The 22,605-nt window shown below is 40.7% G+C and overlaps 1 protein-coding gene across 1 annotated transcript in view; it reads right to left on the bottom strand.

Moving 5' to 3' along the window:
* The window catches only part of triob (trio Rho guanine nucleotide exchange factor b), an 84,531-nt gene that overhangs the window by 4,640 nt on the left and 57,286 nt on the right, over positions 1 to 22,605 (bottom strand). Inside the window, exons 33-56 of the mRNA XM_054621240.1 lie at positions 22,156 to 22,257; positions 20,852 to 20,991; positions 20,533 to 20,632; positions 17,016 to 17,268; positions 8,341 to 8,627; positions 8,062 to 8,232; positions 6,701 to 6,796; positions 6,133 to 6,281; positions 5,888 to 5,954; positions 5,680 to 5,783; positions 5,438 to 5,507; positions 5,172 to 5,261; positions 4,970 to 5,062; positions 4,801 to 4,851; positions 4,624 to 4,701; positions 4,077 to 4,268; positions 3,680 to 3,857; positions 3,163 to 3,441; positions 2,556 to 3,094; positions 1,202 to 1,455; positions 947 to 1,076; positions 820 to 847; positions 366 to 528; positions 7 to 128 (exon numbers count right to left, since the gene is read on the bottom strand). Of these exons, the coding sequence (XP_054477215.1) occupies positions 7 to 128; positions 366 to 528; positions 820 to 847; positions 947 to 1,076; positions 1,202 to 1,455; positions 2,556 to 3,094; positions 3,163 to 3,441; positions 3,680 to 3,857; positions 4,077 to 4,268; positions 4,624 to 4,701; positions 4,801 to 4,851; positions 4,970 to 5,062; positions 5,172 to 5,261; positions 5,438 to 5,507; positions 5,680 to 5,783; positions 5,888 to 5,954; positions 6,133 to 6,281; positions 6,701 to 6,796; positions 8,062 to 8,232; positions 8,341 to 8,627; positions 17,016 to 17,268; positions 20,533 to 20,632; positions 20,852 to 20,991; positions 22,156 to 22,257 (3,736 nt within the window). The remainder of the gene's footprint in view (positions 1 to 6; positions 129 to 365; positions 529 to 819; positions 848 to 946; positions 1,077 to 1,201; positions 1,456 to 2,555; positions 3,095 to 3,162; positions 3,442 to 3,679; positions 3,858 to 4,076; positions 4,269 to 4,623; positions 4,702 to 4,800; positions 4,852 to 4,969; positions 5,063 to 5,171; positions 5,262 to 5,437; positions 5,508 to 5,679; positions 5,784 to 5,887; positions 5,955 to 6,132; positions 6,282 to 6,700; positions 6,797 to 8,061; positions 8,233 to 8,340; positions 8,628 to 17,015; positions 17,269 to 20,532; positions 20,633 to 20,851; positions 20,992 to 22,155; positions 22,258 to 22,605) is intronic.

The raw sequence follows: 22,605 nt of genomic DNA, 5'->3' as shown, positions 1-22,605 counted from the left end.
TCTCACCTGAGACTCTGAGGCTGGCGGAGGAGGTGACAGAGCCTGCTACATTTGAGGCAACACAGGTGTACAAACCACTGTCCTCTACGGACACTCTCAGGATACGAAGAGATGCCTCTCCTGTCTCACTGTAGACACAGAGAGAGAGAGAGAGAGAGAGAGAGAGAGAAGGAAGGAGAGATGAACATCAAACAAGATGCACCATGTTAGTTAGATTTTCTCCATTTAATGTTACTTTGTGTATTGCACACGATTCCAAATGTACAGTAGCATTTTTGTGTTTTTTATAATTAAGGCTTCATACCCCATGAACATGATGCTTCATTAAAGTCATTTCAAAGTAGGTCAAGAATATATGCTGTCACCTGTAAGTGATGCTGTACTCTCCGTTGTTACTCAGAGTGTTGTTATCAGGTCCACGCCAAGTGACAGTGGCCCGGGGCCGACCACAAACTTTACACCTCAGAGTAACGCTGTCACCGCCCTCACATGCTACATCGCTGACAGGAATGAGGAACTCTGGGGGAGCTGGAGAGAAAGATTAGAGGTCAAAGATATAAGAAAGTCATACTGCACCATAAATCCCAAATCAGCTTGATATATTTATACATCTATAAAGTTACAAGCTTCAAAGTGACAGCCTGTGACAGGAAGGGATAGGTGGGGAGATTTTAAATGGCGTCCATGGCGTCCAATTCAAACATCATATAAATTTGTAAGGTTTCTGGCTTTGTTTTTTTCTTTACGTTTCCTTTATCATTTACGCACACCCACAAACACATGCATCGTACTTGGTCAAAAGCAGCAATGTGTACATACCATCATGGATGAAGTTGGGATTTAGAAGCTGTAATGAAAATGTAAGGACAAAATTAGATTTCATGCACATACTTAAACGGAAAGAGCAAATTATTTGGGTTTGAAAAATATAATCTCAACTCTTTACCTTGACAGAGACTTTGTTGGCCAGGCCGTCCTGAGACTTGCGGTAGCCGTTCTCCATCTTCCTGCCCTCCTTGTCTCTTTTCTCAGACTTTCTGCGGATACGGAGTGCTGTGTGCCATGATAATGATTTTCTAAAGCAGACACGACCAAAGGGGAGAAATCTCAGTCTCTATTCCTTTTTTGTATAATCATGATGAATTCTGACATTTTCACTTGATTTTGTCTCAGGGACAGGACAAATGTCTTGTATTCTCACTTGATGGTTCCTTCAGGGAGTTCGGGTGTGATGGAGGATGAGGTATGTCCTAATACATAGCCAGGGATCCAGCCCTCAGCGGCAGGGCAGTGCTCATTGGAAGCCCGGTACACCAGGAACATGTTTTGTTGGTTGCTGGCTAGCATCTGGACCACCTCACCCTGCACCACACTGATCTCATCCTCCTTCACTGCCACATAGTCCTGGGTCACCAACATGGTGGACACACTGCTGCTGCTGCTACTGCTTTCACTCTGTTGGAGAAGGAAAATTGTAAAGCTTTTGACCCTAACCACACAATACTGTTTAAACAAAGAACAGTGAGGTAGTAGAACGTGAGACTGCACATGCACACAAACCACACACACACACACACACACACACACACACACACACACACACACACACACACACACACACACACACACACACACACTCGCACACACACATTAAAATACACACATGCACAAACATTCCTAAAAAAGGGGAGTACAGAAGTGTATCAGTAGCTTCACGCCAATCAAATGCAGGATTTGATTGATGGCAACACAAACAAATGACCCCGCTATTATGCTTGACGCATGCAGGAAGGATTGCAAAATGCCTTTTTTATCTTGCACAGATATTTTTAAAGCAATATTCTACATCTACACAGAGATGACTGAGAACTAATTTTAGACAGAAGTGATGTTCCAAGAAGATGTGAAGCAGAAGTTTTGATCCTTGGGTCAGATGCTGAAATACAGAACTTTGTGGTCCCATGGTTGAAGTTGAAGTAAAAAAACTACTTTCAAGAAGAAATATAGAAAACACTATCAGCTTGAAGAGAGAAAGAGCAGGTGGAAGTGAAGCAAACAGCAGCTGGTGTAGTCTCAAGGCTAACCATTACAAGAAAAAAACGATAAAGAAGGTAATGTGTGAAAGAGCTTCTCATCCCTGTCAAAGTTTTGACCAGAGATCATTGATAATTGCATGACAATGTTCCCGTGAATGAAATAGATCAAAGAGAAATGGTGATTTTTAGATAAACTGGCAATTAGCTGCAGTCAAGAAGCAAACACATACTGAAGCTCAGAGAGTCTAAGAAGGCAGATACAACAGTTGCTCTATGAGTCAGATCCACACTGTTAGTACATTCTGAGAGAGCCAGAAAATTCTCTCTCACACACTCTGTCGGTGAAGTTAGTGCACTCAGATAGCGTTAATCTCCAGTGTGGTAGTCGTTGCATGTACAAGCCATTCTCAGAGGCAGCGGCAGGGTGACTGACGGACAGCCAGTCAGTGAGGACGGGGTTAGTGACTAGTGAATAGCTCTAGGCCTCACTAAAGCCTGGGCCTTGACTTGGCATCTTACCCCGTTACTCTGGGTGGAGTGTATGGACTGCTCGCTGGTGGAGGAGCAGGTGCTCATGCGGTCTATGTCCTTACTGTGGGAGGAGTGGCGGTGATGAGAGGGTGTCCCATGGCTTCCTCTGCCCAAAGAGTCCCCTCCACCACCACCGTCACTGGGGTAGGAGAAGGAACCAGGCCGGCTGGCAGGAGAGGCAGGCATAGCAGGGACCATAGCCCAGAAAGCATTACCTTTATGAACTGGGCTGGAGGGGACAAATGCTTCCTTTCCTCCACCTCCAGGGGACTGAGGTGAAATGAGAGGAGAAACGGTCCCAACTCTGGGGCTTTTTAGGGGCAAATTCAGAGGAGCCACCGCCATCTGTGGTATACCAGCTGTTGGATGTTTCTGGGTTTCTTCATAGCCCTCCAGACCCAGTTTAACACTGCCCTCCATGCTGTCTGATGGTTTGTTACTGTTATTACTGTTACTTCCATGAGGACTATCCAGCATCCTCATCTTAGGGACCTCTGAGGCTAACGCCTCTCCATTTGTGGGGGTGTCTGAGTACGGGTTAGAGGGGAGGGACTGAGTGTGGCAGGGAGACCACATACCTGCTGATCTGTCGGGCCCCTCAGGGCCCGGGGATGGTGGTGGTGGACGGGCTGGGGGAGGCGTGAGGATGGCTGGGGGATGCGGGAGGGTCGGGTGCGAGGGCCGCACAGAGAAGAGGAGCTGCCCCCTGATCCTCCAGAGCCGCCGCCGCCGCCTCCCCCTCCTATGTTGGTGGTACTGTTTGAGCTGCTGCCTCCTGGCAGACCTCCAGTACTACTGCTGCTACTGCTGGGTGGACCGCCCGGCCCGCCACCACCCACGTGGTTTCTCTGGTACTCTATGGGGGATGTTAGAGCTGTGGGAAAGGATAAGGGGCCTGATTTCACTCATATCACAAAGAATATTTGAGTAAAAACATGTAATTAGACAGAAAACCTTAGGATTGTATTTAGTTTGAAGAAGTTGAAAAGTTCTAGTACAATCCGAAAACTGAAACATACAACTTGTGCACATTTCCACGTAAGGAGGCCAGAATCATTTTGGTGTAAGCTTATCATTTTGTTCCCGCAGTTATATGAACATCACTCTCTTACCATTTAGGAAATTTCGCTGGTTCTCCAGTATTTGGCTGACCTGGTGGACCCAGACCTGACTGACTCCGGGGCTCATTGAATGGAGGTTGTACCTCTCCAGGTTGCCACTAGATGATCTGGAGGTGAGCGTGAACTTGCAGGGGTCTTCTGCATTTTCTTCTAAACCCAACCAGCTCACCTGAAGACATGATACAAGAAGAGACAAGAAGAAGGAAGAGAAAGGAACACAGGCAGGGAAATAGTTAAAGTGGCATGCAAGATATTTTGATCAAGAAGCTACAGTACAATCTACAGTATTGGAACATTCTATACATAGAGAGTGTATTTTTACCAATTGCGGGAATCTTATTTTTTGCTCTAACTGTAGCTTTAGGCAATTTTATTGAGCTGCACTTACCTTGATGTTGTTCTTGAAAAGGTAGCCAGGAGTAGAGAAGCCTTTCTTTTTGTCTATGGGCTCGCTGAAGATTACAATCTGCTCAAAAAGGAAGACTCTCCTCTCTTTCATCCTGGACAGAAGTCCTCCATCCTGGTCTGACACCATGAACGTGTCTTGGAGGAGCAATCTGCCCTGAGCCACAATTTTACCCTGAATAATAAGTGAGAGCAGAGATAGAGCAAATAAGTGGACAGGAACAGTGGAGGACAGGAGGCCCCTTTGTTTTTTACTGCAAGTTTCCATAACTTCCATAACAGTTCAATCTGTGTAAATGTGTCTTTATAATAAAACAGTCTTGCCAAAGCATCAAAATAAAAAAGTACTTCTAACAGATCTGCAAAAATGAGGGCACACTGACACCTAGTGGCAGTTGACATAATTTAATGTTTGCAGGGAATAAACTATTTTCTTCTATACCTACTTTTTTTTATTACAATTGTCGAAGGACACACACAAACATACACAGACATGCACAAACTTGTGAGAGGATAAAAAGCTGTCTTACATCGAAGCCTTGAAGGCGCCCGACATTCATCATGTCATTGCAGCGTTTAGGGACCACACACATCACCTCTACAGCTTTCTACAGAAAAACACGAGAGTAAAACAAAAGCGTAAACAAAATATTTTTGTGTGTCATCACTTTAAGAAAGTTTGACCTGCAACCTGGGCATCACATTACCTCCAGCTCTGTCGTATCCATTCCAGCCTTCTTAGATATTTTGTGAAGATCCTGTGAAATACGTAAAATGTAGAGAAAAATGTTGATCAATAGGGTATGTTCAATATGAAGAGTACTTTTACTTAGCCTGAATGTAGCCTTTCAACTAAGAACACTATGGTGGATTTACCTTCAGGAGTAACTGGTACTTCATTATACGTTGGACAGGTTTGATTAGTAGGTCAGTGATCTGCAATCTGTGTCCTAAACGCTGCTTGAGGTCCTGGTGAAAGATACAAACAATATTATCTCTATACTGAAATACCGACCACCTGGACAATAAAACATAGATAACATTCCGTAGGTTTGGGTAGATGTATAATCAGTCTTACTTCAAAGTAAGTGTCGATGTACTCTGACACAATGTGCTCGGATTTAGGTTTATTCTGGCAGTACACAATGTACATGTGTAGCCTCCGCTCCTGCAATCAGAACAAAAACAGAAAACAAAGGTAGCTTTGAGAAGGCAGAAAAAATGTGACAGCTTAAAAAATAATATTTCCTTACTCTCTCTTTTACATTCAATTAAATGTACTTAATTATCCACCCTTTAACATTTTTTTTTTGAATGCTAAACAGTAGTGAATAGGTTTCGAACCTGTTTGACAAATAAAGGAGCCAGCCTGTCAGGATCCTCCAAACACTTCTCAAGCTCTCCTAGGAAAAGACTGTGGACAATTCAGGAGAGAAACACATGAGTTAACCTGCAAAGGAACATGGCACTGCCTTTTTTTTTTTTATTATTATTGTCTGTCTTCACACTGGGGCAAATAAAACAACTTAAAAAACATTTGTAGTGGAATTTGTAGGGCAGCTAACTAGAGAAGATTTCCAGCATACTCTTTGTGCCAGTCATAGATCTGATGGATGTTTCCAAAGACAATCTTGTCTTTTCCTCTCATGTCATCTGGAACTCCTTCCTCTTTCATCCTGCTCATGTAGCCCTGAGAGGAGGAAGGTCGACTCATTAGTAAAACATACAGCAAAGACAGACCGAAAAGCAGTCTCTAAGAGCTCATGTTAAGATACTTTAATATCTGTTTCTTACCTCCACCACTGATCCCAGATCTCTGACATAGTCTCTCTCAGTCTCCACCAGCTCTAGAAGCACATAACTAAGGGACACAAAACAGAAATTGTCAACGTGTAATACAAATGTAATGCACTCAGCTGTGGATGAAGATCAGAAATGTCCCATATAAGTACATAAATGAAGACACACATGATTAACTGATTGAACTGGAGCAGCTTTTGTTTATCAAAACACTAACACGACACTGGCTTAAAACTCACTGTCTTCTCTTGAAGAAGCTTGACTTGCGCTCGTCCACCTCATCGATGGGTGAGGAGGAGGAGAGGAGGGAGTTGTCGGAGGGGTTGAGGGAGGGAGAGCTGCTGTCCCCCTGCTCTACTGACAGAGAACTGGGACGATCCTCCAGTGACTGAGGAAAGAGGAGGACAGAGGCAATGAGAGGAGGAACAACGTGCAAAACAGGGAAAACAGAAGAATGAAGGAAAAATGAACTGGCACTGAGCTGATGTGTGTGTGATCATATATTTTGGACAGCATGTTTAATTTGACTGTATTATCTTTAATTTGGTATGTGTCCATACTGTATGTAAGCCAGTGGGCATGTGTGATATTGGCCAAAGTTCAATGCCCATTTGTTGGAACAGAGGACAGCTGGCATAGTGAGTCACAGTCTTGACAGATGACGAGTAGGCCATAATGCCATTCTCTGTCAACACCAGAAAAAAAAAAGAATGTGTGCTGCTTGTATATTAATCCATCAGAATTGTTCTGTGTACAAATTTCCCACATTTGCATGTACTTCTGAGTTTTGTTTATGATTTTTCTCACCATCTTGCTCTTCACAAGCTCTTCGATGGCACTGACCAGTTCAGCAGCACTGGGTGTCTCTGAACTGTTGGGACGAGCGTTCAGACGAGATCCAGACTGAAAAAAGGGATGGAAAAAGGAAGAGAGAAAGAAAAAAGAAATAAGTTAACAGTTAAGATGTAAACATGACTAATGTAACACATGGCAGAGCTGCATGAGCGCAGTAGTCGTACATTCTCAATGACTACTACTGTGTATGTGATCAGGCTCACCCTTGTTGAGTTTGGACCCCGATATTCCACATGTCCAAATAAGGACTTGGTGGTTGTGATCTCCCTAATAAAAAGGTCAACTGGGGGCCAAGTTGGAGCCAATCACAGACTAGTCTCGGGGAAACAGGGTTTAGTTATGAGGAGGGTTTAGGTCAAAGGGCAAGCTCTGGGATAGGAGACCGCTCTTCAAGCACGAGCGCCATGATTGGTTGGACAACTTATATACAGCAAAAAGTATTGCTTAATACTTAGAAAACTTTGCCTCTGCAACAGAGCCCAGTCTAGTGGCAGGCAAAGTGTTAAAAGGAACCCCCGTTCACAAAAAGACTTAATTGGATTTCACCATTTAGTCTCACAAACAACTGACCACTGCAGCAACACGTAAATGGAGTATTTACTTCAGCAACAGCAGAACAATTACACTCCATGGGAATGACGTTTTTGGGGGAAATAAAAATAAGTAAAAGGAAAAAGTTAAATGACGAAGGATACAAAGCAGAGATGATAAAGTGATTTTACATGGAGAGATAGGGAAACTGGGAAAGAAGAGAAGTAGAACAGAAATCAACGTAATGCTAAAGGGAGGAACATGCAACCATCAAAAAAATAAGAGGAAAAAAGAAAGGTTATTTGTGCCGACATGAAAGTTTTTGTTGTGTTATTGTGAGCTTTGTATGGAGCTCTTTATGAAACCAAACCAAACCTGAGATTAATGTGTTTAAAATATTTCGGAAATGTATATATATATATAACTTATATCGCACTTGAACAATTATATATTATAGTTTAGTTTTATATTTGTGCAAATAAACAAGATTAAAATATATAAGAAGATTTGCATAGACATATATAGATATATGGGACAAAAGAAACCCCAAAATCATGATTCCACCTGACATTAAAATACATTAAAGAAAATAAATACAGTATAACAACATTTTACATAAATATGAACAAAATCATGTTTGGCCATTTAAATACAGTATAACAACACATAAACCCTTGGGGGTCGGTTGGTATTGTGCATTGTGTTTTCTGCACACCATTTTATGTGACCATGTATAGTAATGTTTGCGTATAAATGTATTTAGATTGCCCTGTTACACTCACCTTGTCATCTTGGGAGTCGGGCTGCAGCAGGCTGTGTTGCTGGATGGCCATAGGGGGAGGTAGCGGGACAGCGTCTGCCCCCTCCTCTCCTTCCTCCTCACCACAGCTCTGCATGCCTGATGAGGAAGACTTGGACAGAGTACCACTGCTCAGCCCCTCATTACGCATACGCTGGAGAGAGAGAAAAGGAGAACAATGATTGACAGGTCGGTCAGAGCCAAAACTGTGTTCCTTGAATGTTGTTACACGGTCAGTTATCCACTGCTCATCTGTTCTTACTTCCTCCAGTGTCTCGTCCTGAGGCGTGGCGGCGCTGTCATCAGAGTCCTTCTGCGAGCCGACCATTGTGTCCATGTTCTTCCTTGTGCCGTCGCGGTTCTTCTTGTGCTTGTGGGCAAGCTTCTTGACGTGGCCATCAGCTTTGCCCGAGCTCAGCCGTCGCACAGGGCTGGTCAGCCACTTCCTCAAGGTGTTTCCAGGACGTTTGGGCCCTGGTGAGCTGTGCGGACCCAGGGTTTGGCTGGAGCCTGGTTGCAGGGTGTCATTACTGGATACAGACAGGGTGTCTAAGGGTGAAAGGAAGAAAAGAAAGAGAACGGTGATTATGATATTTATCACAAGTATGGTCTGTGATATCACCAAAAAAAATCAAAGACAACGACTATCTCAATGTTTTCTGGTGCTTTAAAACATTTGTTCACATCACAAATGTTTTTAAACACAGTAAAAAAAGTGTACAATATGGCATAGTTCCTCTTCAATTATTAATATACCTCAATGTATAAAAACAGCACGATTTGATCATATTTAGTTGTCAGCAATTGTTAGATTCCATTTGTCGTCATTCTGCATTAAAGCTCTGTTTATATATTAACTAGATCAAGTTAATACATTAACTACTCAATCAGTAGTTAATGTATGCGACAAGTTGTGTAACAAATCATAAACGACACTATAGTCACCATACTGTATATGCATATGTGCGTTTGCATATACTGTATTAAGAGAACACAGAGGAAAGACACAGTTTATAACAAAAATGATTTTGCTTTTGTTTATTTGTACAGGGTTTGTATGCATTATGTTCAGTAGGCAGGCTGGCCTCCTCCTCACAGTGATGGCGGTACCTTAGGGAATCTGTAGGAGTTAAGCTCTTTTTCGACTAGTGATGGAGTGACGAAAAAAATAATAAGGATAAAGGGATGCTTGAGGCTTTGTCTGAATACTTCAAAGATAAATCCACCTGTCCGTCCGCCTGTCTGCTCATTCCCTGCTGTTCTCCTTCCTGTCTTTAGCCTAACCCCTTTCTCATCCATTACCCTGACATTCCCTCATTCATTTTTTTTTACCATCATCAACAATCCCGCTGCTTGCTACTGAATGAGGAAACAAAACCTCTTGACTGGCTAAACAAGCTATATGACCAATGAGTCTTGGGACGATTTCTTTGTGTGCTCTCACACTGTGCAACATAGATCCCATCTCTGACATCACACAGCATTGACCTCCTGTAAGATCTCACAGATCAACAAATGATTACAGCATGTTTTAAAAGTATCCGTTACTCTGCTGCCAATACAAGAGTCAAGAAAAATAACCCCCCAGATATGACAAAGAACTTTGGCAATAACCCACAGATGAGGAGAGCACCTCTTAGTTTCTATCAAAAACTGGGAACTGGACACATTCCGGGCATACAGAGTAAAAACCCTCATTAAAATCCTCTGAATACACTCCTTAACTGATCTTTTCTATCACTTAAAATGCAAAGCTGATCAGAGCTGTAGCTAAACTGAATCAGAAAATGATTTCTTGGTGCAGGAAGATCTCAGGAGATGATCTTCTCATTGTGCAGATTAACACATGACTGATGAGAGGGCTGCAAAGAAAAGTGCATTTCTGAGGGGGCTGGAGTTGACTCAAGGACAATATCATCCTCCTATTGCATCACTCAATCACTTCAATGCAAAATATAGAAATTAATATGATATAGAAATATATTAATTCTGGATACAAGACTAAATTATCTACATTTTACAGCTTGATTGAAGAACAAAAGGTTTGAGAGATTCAGGCTTCAGCCTATTGGTTACAATCATCTAGCTGCTAAAGATTAAACCATGTGACCGAGCTTAATGGCTGAAATTCTGCCTTCCCTCATTGGACACTTTTACACAGCCTGAATGAACGCATCTGCATCTGCATTTGCCTGTGAACGTGCGTGTCAGTCATTCAGCCTCTGGGAGACTTATTTTTACAGCGCTCTGCTGATATAAAGCATGTGTTCTCCAATCTCATGCAAGGGAAGAAGAAAGCACAGTTCCCAGAATAACAAGAAGCTGCCAGACCATTAAGACTCTAAAGCCATCTTATCTGAGGCTCTTCTCACCGTCTCACTCTGACAAAGCCTGGATCATCTGCAGATATCTTCAGTAAAACCTGAGTGATAAAAGTCATGATCCTTCACTGATTCTGCAATACTTAAATTGCAAGATTATTTTAGCCATGAGTCAAGAGAACAACAACCTGAATAAGTCAAGGTATCATTCTTTTTATCCTGTGTTCATCCTGCAAGACAGATACTTTTGCATCTCCCAGGAAAGGAGAAGCTTAAACTACTCTGGAGATCTATACATTCCACCTATTGTTTAGTATAATTTTTAGGGGAGCTGCGTGATCGACCCGCCTTTTTCTTCCCTGCAGTAAAGAATGAAAACCACAGTTATAACTCTTTTTTTACGATACTGCCATGGAATGTTTTAATCATGGGTACAATCATGGAGCCTATTTCGAACTGTAAGAATACCTTAACATTTACTATTGCTGGTCTCCAAGGACTATCAGAACTTTTGAGTTCTGTATCTTGTTACTTTACTGGATAACAGCACACTAAATCCATTATTCATACTAAAAGCAAAAAGTTCATGTGCTGACGAGGCCTTTGAATTATTAGGGGTTTTAATGTATTTTTGTATATTGTATATAATGTATATTTTCACTGTATATTCACACCAATTTGGGGTTCTGGTGAGTATCAATAACTTGTATATCTTTGTAGTAGTAGTCTTACATTTTGAAGTGTGCAATATGTCATATTTCTATAAAAAATATAAAAATATTACGATATGAGCATGTTGAGTTTTCACCAGTGTTGGATTGTTAGGTCCTACTATGACCTCACAGTTGAACAAATGGTAACAGCATGATTTAAGAGTATCCCTTAATCTGATGCTGAGGGGAAAGTTAAGCAGACATATATTTTACACTGTAAATTCAAACCAAATATGGGTTTCTAGTGAGAAACAATTACTTGTATCTCTTTGAATGTCATTGAAATACTCAAATACTAAATTCAAAACATACATCATTGTCTTTGTGCTTTCAGTTGTGATGGAATAATGCCTCAAAAGGTTGTGAATATTATTTATAGCTTCAGTGATTAAAAACTATGGCTATTGAGGTTCTTTTGGCTATAACCTCTCGTCCTTTATGTGTCATACAATGTTCACACTTTGAATGTTAGATAAGCATCTGGTGCTATATCAGGTCTCTGATTAGACTGAAGAGGTTGTTCTAACAGGAGTGTAAATGGGTGAAACATGGGGTCAGCGGCCCTGACACATTCCTACTCAATAGAAAATAACCCCAGGGCCACACATACACACACACACACACACACACACGCACACAGAGGGCATGACCTTTGCCCTTTGCCTTGCATGGTGACACCTCAGGAACAGCTGGTCAGCATTGCAGTCATGGGAAACAAAAATGGGGGACACATAGTTTCTTTGCATAGGTGATGCTAAGAGTTCAGCTGCCTCATTGTTTTTTATAATAAGAGTAACATTTACAGGAATATGTTGTATATTTGCGTTTGGACCATGAAATTAAAAGCCGAACTGCGTTTATTAAGACATGATTCTTAAATACTCTTCAATCCTGCGCTTCAAAAATACATCATAAAAACACCAAGATCGCATCTGGACCCAACAATCCCACCTGCTACGCTTGTGAATGTAGGAGAAACAATAAATACATAAACAATTACATATTGTTGATAGACTGGCACTACATACAAAAAACGAATGGACGTTCATTTGCAAGAGACTAAACTTAATGTAGCAAAACCCTATTAAGACAATGTATCATTGTCAGTATCTTCTGTAAACATCTACAGTGGCTATAACTTTTCTTTAACATTTTCAACAGCATTTTCTAAAATTCCGTCAGAAATCTCTAGTTGGCCTACGACAGCTTTTAAAACCATGTAGTAAGATATTTGTTAATCTTTGCTCAACTAATTATACTAACTCAAATATTAAACAAGTCCTCTTTCTCTGGAACAATTTGGGATTGGAAGCATTTTGGTCATCTACTGGTTAATTCATCAGTTGGCTGATTAGAGCATCATACTGCTGAGATAAGTGGGATGATCATATATATATATATATATATATATATATATACTTTTATATCTGAATGTATCATTAGTGTTTTGCTCAGGGTACACAAACTGTATGTGATTACATATAGTAAATGGATATGCCTGTGTGTACATACATGCAATACATACTTTAAATGCATATAGACATAAAAACTTTAAAATATCTATTAACTGCCCCACAATCTGCTCGGCCATACAGAAGTCCGCATTGATACTAAACATGCAAAGGCAAATCAGATTTGTATTCAACCTTGTTATAATATCATCCTCTCAGTGGAACTCTGTGGGCTGATAGACCCACCAAGAGTCCACCATGATGGTTTCCACTGCGTCTTCAGATGTTTGCTAATTTATCTGGAAGCTACCCATAATGCTAATTCACCCTACTGCAAAGAGCAAGATAGATTTACAACTTTGTGTGTGTGTGTGTGTGCATGTGTCTAAGAATAGGAGGGAGGGGAGGGGCAGTCGTACAGCTGGAGTGATCCCAAAGGTCTGTGCAGCTACACAGAAGCATGCCTGGGATTCCAAAGGTGTCACCAGGGGAGCATCTTTGGTGTGTTTTTATCTTCCTCCAGGAGAAGTAATACAAACACACAGACACACACACAAACATCAGACGGTGTGGTTGGAGACAAGCTTTCAAGGGTGGAGGTGCAGCGTGCGGGAAAGCTCTGGGGGGTTTTAGCTAGCTGATCTCAAAAAATGCTGTGAGGGCTTGCCACCAACAGCCGTAGTTAGAGAGGGCGTGGAGTTGGGATGGGAGATGTGGGAGAGTTTAGAGACCACCCGCTACATATTCTGGCAAAACTAGTTTAAGCTTTATCACACTATAACAGATGGACCACTGTGAAACATTAAACCGAACAAGAATCTGTAATGTGAGAAGCTCCTCATTTTTCTGTTCAATTCTGTTCTCCTCTATTCTATCTGACCTCATTAATGTCTTTTCTCCCTGGGCTCTACAATAACACTCTCTGCCCATCTGTGCAGCTCCCGCCTGACCTGGCATACAGTCAGGCATAAAGATATAATCTTGTCTGAGATTTCAGTAGATTTAATATCTCATCACATAAGGGTGCATTCAACAAATTACTTTCACTGCCATTATGCCACAACATAATCCACACTTGATTAGTAAATGCCTCTCTGCGTTAAACCCATTTGGAAATAGCTGGCGTAAAATCTCAACAAACAAGCCCAAACTGTAAAAAAAACATGATAAAATGACAAACAGTAAAGCCAAACTGGTGAATTAGAGGAAATAGTTACTTATGTATTTTTTCTGTCACAACTTTCCTGTCTTTTTCCCACTGTATTGTATTAAAAAAAGCAGAAATTGCCTGTTATCTTCACATAACAAGCCAATAAGAAGCAAAACCTACCCTGCTAGAAGCAGAAGAGCAAGAAAATGACTGGTGCTCTGCACATTACGCCTTTATTCATGTGTTACACATGATCCAGTCACCTACCAAGGTCCAGCAGCCAGAACTTGCAGTTGTCAGAGTGTCCTCCCTGTGCTGAATCCATGGAGCAAAATGGGTTTAGAGACACGAGGGACTGAATTCCATGGGCCATGTCAGTCAAATATCAAGCTTTCAGATTCTGAATTGGCATTTCCCCTCACGGCATCTCCACAGGTATTAACATCATTTCTATTCAGAACCTCTTAATTGTTTTTTAAATAACAAAAACAAATCTAAAGCAACTGCGCAGCTTAAATTCCAGAGAGAGAAAGTGTGAAGTCCGGCATGAGGAAAAAGAAAAAGTCAAATGCAGCATTAGAGAGTAGGATGTTTTCTCTCTCTATATATCTCTTTCCCTCCCTCTCTCGTGAGTGGGCTGCTGTGAGGATATTGGGTAAGCCTCCACTGTGCCTCTCTGTTCCAAGGGGATGTCTGCAAACATGCAGCACATCTACCGTATTACCCTTTGTAGAAGCACCCACTCGGTTTGTGTTGGCGAGTGCATATTTTACAGGCATTAGGATGCATACAAGAGGTGCAGTATGCTTGGAACAAATATAGACTTGGTTATGAAATCCAAGAGAAGCAAAGAGCAAAATGTTAAGTGTTTCATATTCAGTGGTTGGTTATAAATTTCAGAACATTTTTCTGAAATTTCCAAATCTAAGTTTTTTGGAGTGTCTTAACAACTACTACATTTATATTCAAAGCATGATTCTGTTTTCCTACATCTTCACTTCATCTGACACACTGTGCAGTCCAGATGCAGGCTAGATGCACAAAGGCCTCCCTGTTCAACTGTAAGAGTGTGCTTGTGTGTGTCTCCCTGGGCTCTAAACACACTATCCTGTAAGAACACGCGCACATAAACTTCTCTGTTACCTACAGAGTCCTTTAATCAAAAACACCGCCACTACCTTGGTTGTACCTTTGTCTTTATTTCATTATGAGAGGCACCGAGAGTCAACCTTCATGCTTTGGTAAACAGGGGAATTCCAATATTCAAACTGAAAATGTGATGTGAGTGCAAATGAAAGTGCTCTAAACTTGATTTAACAGGAATGTGTAGGTTTCCACATGTTTCAGCAGTTAGCAGAATAACACAGGGCTTGATTAAACATTTAGAAAACACACGCACACACTGAGGACATACAGTGTGAACTACTGTTATTTCACACATCCTATAATCAGAGCAGACAACCAGCTGTCACTTTACAGGCTTATCCTTCTGTATGTGAATCATTTGATTCTACCTGGTTCTGTTATTCCAGACATTGCCCCCCAACAGTCAATTATTCCTGTGTGAGACACAGCAGGAAAAGGGGGGATTTCCCGGAGAACACTAATCCCCAAAACCGTCACCTTTCCATAACTTTGGACAAAGTGGTCTACATGGTTGGTCAGTTAATAGAAAAAGCTGACAAAGTAGCAAAGACGTTTTTAGTCATCCTCGTCTTTCTCCTTTCATCACCCCTACTGACCACACATACACACAGACACAAACAGTGAGGGCTGGTTAGGCTCAAACAAGGGACCGAGGAAAGACAGATAAAAACATGAGCCTCTGTAAGCCAAACAGCCATTTATAGTGAAGCTGAAGTCAAAAATATAAAATAAGTAGTTAATAAATTCTACCTTTCTTTCTGTGCTGTACTAAGAAATCATTCAGCTGATTCAAAAGTTGTGAGTATCGGTATGTTCAATCCAGGCATCCTACCATTTTAAACACAAATGCAAACCTTTCTCATACCGACTTCAGAGAGACTGCCAGCAAAATATTTGTATTGTATATTACCATAGAAACAAGCAGTGCAGCTCCCACCCATCCCTCCAGAATAAAGGCAGAAAGACACAAGCAGAAACGTTTGACAAGACATAATGACAGCAGCTCATAAGACTAACAAACCTAGCGTCAAAGCTCAGGTCTGTGTGAAGAATCCATTGAAACCAGTACAACAACACCTAGCAGCCATTGCAATCAGCTACAGGGCCTTTGTCAGAGAGCTGGAACCGAAAACATGTTCAAGGAGTTTGTAGTTGAATTTTGACTTTCAAGGACGGAAGATCGGATGGAATGGAGTTACAAAATACAGCCATTATGATCAAGCCTACACTGCAAGGCATCATTTTTATTATTCATTTTATATTGTATAACCCTTTATCAATATTCAATATTAGGGGACAATGTACAATTAAACTTACATGTTATCATGTTATTCATTTTGTGCTCAAAATTGTATCCTATGGGATATTAAGAATCTGGCAGGACAACATTCATCAAGATGTATGGTATTGTTACCACAGCTGATGTGATGTTCACACACACAAACATACTGGAAAAGAACCTTGGGGACCAAGTTATCGAATCCTCTCAATAAAACCCTTTGGGCAAGACAACAGATGCAGATCCTGCACCTTCACAAGGCTGTTTAACAGCTTATGTTTGTTACAATGGAGGAGCAAGACAATATACAGGATTCTGACAGTAATCAGATCTGCAGATGTCAGTGCTTTAAGATAATTAAAAGATAGCTGTGCTGGGCTTTCCACAGTAGCATAGCAACACCTATAAATACATGTTTGCGCTTTCCCATGCTTGTTTGGTGAGAAGTTAAGGTTCTGAAGGTGTTATATGTTTGCAACAAGGAATAAATGAAGTCTGAGGAAGAGCCTGGTGCTCTAAACGTGAATGGAAATCAATAATTAAAAAAAGAGCTATTTGGTGTGCAGATCTAACCGTTTAACGCAATATTTATTTGATTCAGAACCCATCCCACCGTATGCGGTATGTGCTTGTCTTTCTTATCACTCATATTAAACAAAAAAATATATCCCACTAGCTTTCCCTTATGTTTCAAGTGTCCAAATATGGATACATGTGACAAGCAGCTGTTTGGTGATACACAAATATTCTGCAGGCCACTTTTGCTGTTTCCAAAAATGAAATGCATCCAATTAGCTTTTTCCTAATGTTTTGATGTGTCCAGGTGTTCCTCGATTCCACCTAACAGTGTGTGTATACGAAAACATTCTCATCCTACCTTTGTGGTTGAAGAGCCCCTCCATCTCCATGGAAGACCTGGAGTGAGCGATGCAGAGCATGGAGCAGGGCACGATACCCTCCTGGGCTGGAGAGCGGTCTGTGGTCCTCACCAGGCACCAGTCTGGCTTATCGTGGAGTCGCTCCAGGACCTCCACAGTTTGGCCTCGCCTCACTGTCAGCTCCCCACTGCTGCCACCATTGCTGGCCAAAAAGTCGTGGATCACCACTGTCAACTCACAGCCACCGGACAGCTGAAATGGAAGAAAGATGTCTGTGAAAACCTATTGTTGTTTATCTGTAAACAAATGCTGATATTTGTTGACTTTAGTTCTACTGTGCAAGTTTGCACAAAGCATGAATGCACTTTCCACATGACTATCTATGAGGATAAAGTACATCCAACAAGTCCTAAAACAAAATATTGTGAAGATAAATAAAGTGAGCATGTGTGAAATGATAAACTGTGATTTGATTTATGTTAATGTGACTAAGGAGGAATGAGAAATTGAAAACATTCATATTCCAAGTAACTGTTTATACGTATCTTGTCCAGGTAGTATCGATTACCAGCACACTTGAAAGATATACATAAATTCAATTTGTCATTTTTTCTCCTGCATTTAATAACATTGCCACAAATATTTTTTTAAGTATAAGTTGATTTCAATAAGCATGGCCATTCAGCAGTGGTGGAATGTAACTAACTAAGTCGTACTGAGTATTTTCTTTTTATGCCACTTTACACTTCTTCTCTTGGTACTTTTATTTAAGTAAAGGGTCTGAATACTTCGTCCACCACTGTCATTCAGTAAAATTACTTCCGACATCACAAAATGGAATGAATGGGCTCTCAGAATAAAAAGCAAAATATTCACACACAATATCCTTTGATAACAGCACAGGTACTGAAGCGGAAGTCTACATGCACTGATGATCAGTGACTCATTCTAGCACAACTGAACAAAACGTCACTCTGACGACCTGACTCTGAACATCCAAGTGTCTATGAAAAGAAAGGCAGTATCAGATGACTGAAAATGCAGCTGCATGTTGCTATCAAGGCTCCAATCTTTGTGCTAACAGCAAGTGTTCTGTGCTCACAAATGACAGATATACAGAAACAGTACAATAGAGAGTATTATAATAATATGAATTACAAAAGCATATACAATTATGTATTGTCTGAGACATAGTTACAAATAATTGGCTCTATTGAGCACAATAAATACAAAGCCACAAATTACCACAAAATACCACAAATGTCCAATCATGTGTTGCTTGTCCTCTTTGCTTTTCAAAGCAATAGGCCTAGTTTATTTTCTAGTTTTTAAGTTCCTAATTCTTCAATTAGCATAATTTTCAGTTCATGTATTCCATGGTACAAGAAAAAGTAAAAAAGTAAATATGTTTATATCAAAGAATTTTGAACTGTAAACCCCTCCATTATTTAAAATCATCTTGTGAGTATTATTTTTAAATTATGACTAAATGGCAGATGAGAAAAGTCTTATACATAAGTTATACTATAAGGCATACAGATAATAATAGCCTCATACTGTACTAAAAAACACATTCTCACATTCCATGCTTTCAAAGGTCTGATCCTGCTTAAATTGAACATGTGTTCCCTATTTCTAGTGTTGAAATGGAGGTATTGATTATATTGATCATTTCAAAGATATTCACTTTGTAAATGTCACAGCAGTGAATATAAACAAAGCACAATATTTGCAACCTACCCTTTGGTAGTGTGGTAAAGCCAAAGAGCTGAGGAGTTGAGAAACTGGATGTGAAATCCTGTCCTCCAGCCTTTCCATTGTTTTCCACTCCCTCATCGCAAGAGAAGTCCCCAAAAACTTAAAAAAACTCTACAGTGTCTGATATCTACAGCAATCCACTAAAAATATCCTAGAGCACAATGAGAAGTTGCCCACTAGCTAAGCATAAGCTGTCTGGAAAATAAGGCAAGTTATTAAACGGTTTGTGGAATATTTCCCCTGGGATAACAGTCCCAAATAATCACAATCCTGATCCATTATAACATCCCAAGGTCAGAAAAAAAGTTGCTGCCACAGTCAACAGCACTCCTCTGTGGGTTTTTACAATCAGCCTATTGAAGCTTAAACGAATCCCTGTAGTCTGTCTCTTCCCCGAAACGGTTAATCCATCCTTTTGTTGCCACAATTTTTGCTCACTAATATCCGTTGATCAACAAAAATTCGAAGAGAAAACACAGAATATTATCCTAATGTTTCTATGTTTGAAGCAAAGTGTGAAATCGATCGCTGTGAGGACTTAAAACTGTGCTCTCCTGTCTGGCATACAGACGAGCATCCTCTGTGAAGAGAGCGGGGGAGGCTGAAGCTGCTCGCACACAAGTCAGTCACTAAAGCATTGACACACACAGGAACACGGACAGGCACACACACACACACACACACACACACACACACACACCACTGTCAATGCCTCTTGAATGAGAGGTCTCACTGAGAGTCCTCACAGAGAGAGATAGAGAGAATCATTCTGAGATAGAGACGCAACATGTATACTTGCATCTGTTATTGCGTGTGTCTTGAACATTTATGCTTGAGAGTATGTCCTCGACTGAACAATGATTTTTTAATTAGTTTGGACACAAGTGGATAATCCATTGCAATAGGGATAAACACACACATACACAAACACACACAGAGCTCACTTTTACAATTTGGTTTTATACTTTATGACACAACCACAGAGCCGAGCTTTGTGCAAACAGTTAAATAAACAGATGCAGTAAGCACTATAAGGTATTTAACTTATTTTCCTGATTATGTATGAGGCCGAGCTGGGAGAAATCCAATTCAAGTGTGAAAATAATGACCTCATTTAAGAGTGCACAGCTACAGTTTATAATTAGTATGACATAAAAGTATGGAAATGTTGTTATCTATGTATGCTGTGTGTGTGTGTGTGTGTGTGTGTGTGTGTTGGCTTTACAGTTGCTCATACTGAGCGTAGGAGGACAAGCCTTCTGTGGTGCGATTACCAGATATAACCACAACCGACTGTCCCTGTTCACAGTGAGCAAAGCCTCTCTCTCACACGCACACACACACACACACACACACACACACACACACACACACACACACACACACACACACACACACACACACACACACACACACACACACACACACACACACACACACACACAGCTTTGAAGCACTGTGAGATGGACTGTTTCTTCCTCCTAACACAATCAAACAACTTCACAGGAAGCAACTTGTAGAGACTTGCCTGCATCTAACCAGGTTGCAGCTTCCGATGTGTGATGGCATGACATGGACCGATAGTTAGTGACAGATTAGCTACATACTGACTGAATTAACTGAACGCTGTGGCATGTGCAGGGAAATTAAAGTTAAAACTGAAAATAATTGCTATTTGGTGTATCACTAAAGTGCTTCGTACTACATCTTGAGGATGAACAATGCCTGGAGATTGTGTGTGTTTGTGTGTGTTCCAACCTTATCACTGTCCAGTGTGTTCTGGGATGTACGTGAGGCGATGGAGATGGTATCCGGTTGGCTGCTGGCGTCTCCCTGGCTGTCCAGCTCCTCTCCGTCCCTGCAGGGATGCAATATCATTACAGTCATTATATCTTTACTTTTACATTAATATATAATTACATTTTGATCGATCTGTTACTGGAAATATTGGTTATTGCGTTGATATTTTAATAACTTTACTGTATTACAATTTCATGATGGCTGACATAATTAACATTTAAACTCATGAACAACATTAACAAAAACTCACGTTCAGAATTATACACTGTAAGCTTACCGTCTGCCTTTGTGTTTGCCTGTGGTGGCTTTAGGGATGTGGATGGGCTCCTTTAGAGCTCCACGCAGGTGGACAGTTCGCTCCTGGATCACCTCCCTAATGTGTTTGATCCAGTCCTGCTTGTTGTCAATACTTGAAGCCTGGGATATAACACATGATTGGGTTGGACAAAGTTTAGATTTACATGTTCTAGTATTTACAGGTGTTATATCAGCAGTGTAGGCAGGTCTTTCATCAGTTTTTTTTTTCATATAGAGGTATGGACAGCACATTAAATCAGCAAAAACAGTAGCGAACAGCAGAGGGAAATTAAGCTGTTGCCCTGCTCATTTTGCCTGAATTAATTAATTGTTGACCCATTGCACACTATCAAGTTTAATTAAGCAAATTACATAGGTCTGTCTTATCCCACAAGTGCTTTGATCCCTGCCATCTTGTACTTGAGTCACACGTCACTATTCAGAAATATTGTGAAATGACGTTAACTGCATCTCATATACTTCACTTGTGTTCCACAGAGAGTCGCTTATTGTCAGCCTTGTGTTTATTCACATCACTGATCCAATGCGACACTGCCTTTAGTATATTACTACACTCAGCTGTGTCTTCTCTTCCTCCTTCACTTAGCAACCAGCAACACCAGGGCTGCAGAAGCACCATGTTACATAACACACAGATTAAGATGATCATCAGAAGCTATGTAATAAGACAGATAGTTGTACAGCACATATTCACACATTGTAACACATGCACTGGTATCCACACGTTTTTGTATTTCTCTCTGTCAGTCTCAGAAACAAACACATCTACATCTACACACAGACCCTGCATAAAACATTGATTCTGACTCACTGCGCGAGAACTAGCAAGTTGCTTGGGAGATTTGATTATGACCCATCAACTGCTATGCTAATGTTTCTGTGTGATGAGTGAATAAGTAGCAGAAAGTAACACTCCACCCCCATACCGGGAGTGATCTTTCTTGGCTGAACAGAGGGGACTATGTAAGATTTAGTGGGGGTGGAATACAGACATGGAGCGACTCTTCTTTATCCATGCAACAACTTGGCCTCTTCTGCAGAAGGGGAATCATATGGGGGGGGTTCTATTTTACATTTAGTGCACAGCCGTACGTGGAACTAAAGCTCCTTATGATGCAAAAATATTTGGGATCTCAGTTCTAAATTGATAAATTATATCAGATACTGTAAAATATTATTCAAATTTATATTTCTTATGTTAATATGAATGCAGTAGCCAAACATTGACCCTTTATCTTCACCAATATCCACATCTTGATATACCTTGAGGACGATCTTGTTGTCTGAAGTCGGGGTTCTGCCCACCCACAGGGCAAACTTACAAGGATCTCCCTCCACATGTTCTGTCACTCCAAGCTCTGATGTCTAAGGGGGTGAATAAGATGTCAGCAAATTTATATGATACATAAAATAAAATAAAAAAAAAATAAAATAAAATCATGCTATAACAATGTTTAAACAAAATTAAAACAATGTGTGGCATAGAGGTCCTCCAGTTGACCCAACTTCTAAAAACTAAGGATCAATCCTGAACGGATACGGGTCTTACGTTCACACTTTTTAGCTAGAGTCAGTCTTGAATTTATATATTTATACATTGGACCCACTAAACCTGATATGACCCAAGGAAGAGTCTAATAACATGAGCGACACAAGCTGTAATCAATACACTGAAATTTACAATAATAAATTACTGGTGTATAATATCATCAA

The sequence above is a fragment of the Anoplopoma fimbria genome, chromosome 20 (genome assembly GCF_027596085.1).
Source record: "Anoplopoma fimbria isolate UVic2021 breed Golden Eagle Sablefish chromosome 20, Afim_UVic_2022, whole genome shotgun sequence".
Classification (NCBI taxonomy): Eukaryota; Metazoa; Chordata; class Actinopteri; order Perciformes; family Anoplopomatidae; genus Anoplopoma; species Anoplopoma fimbria.
This window is presented reverse-complemented; position numbering and strand designations above follow the sequence as displayed.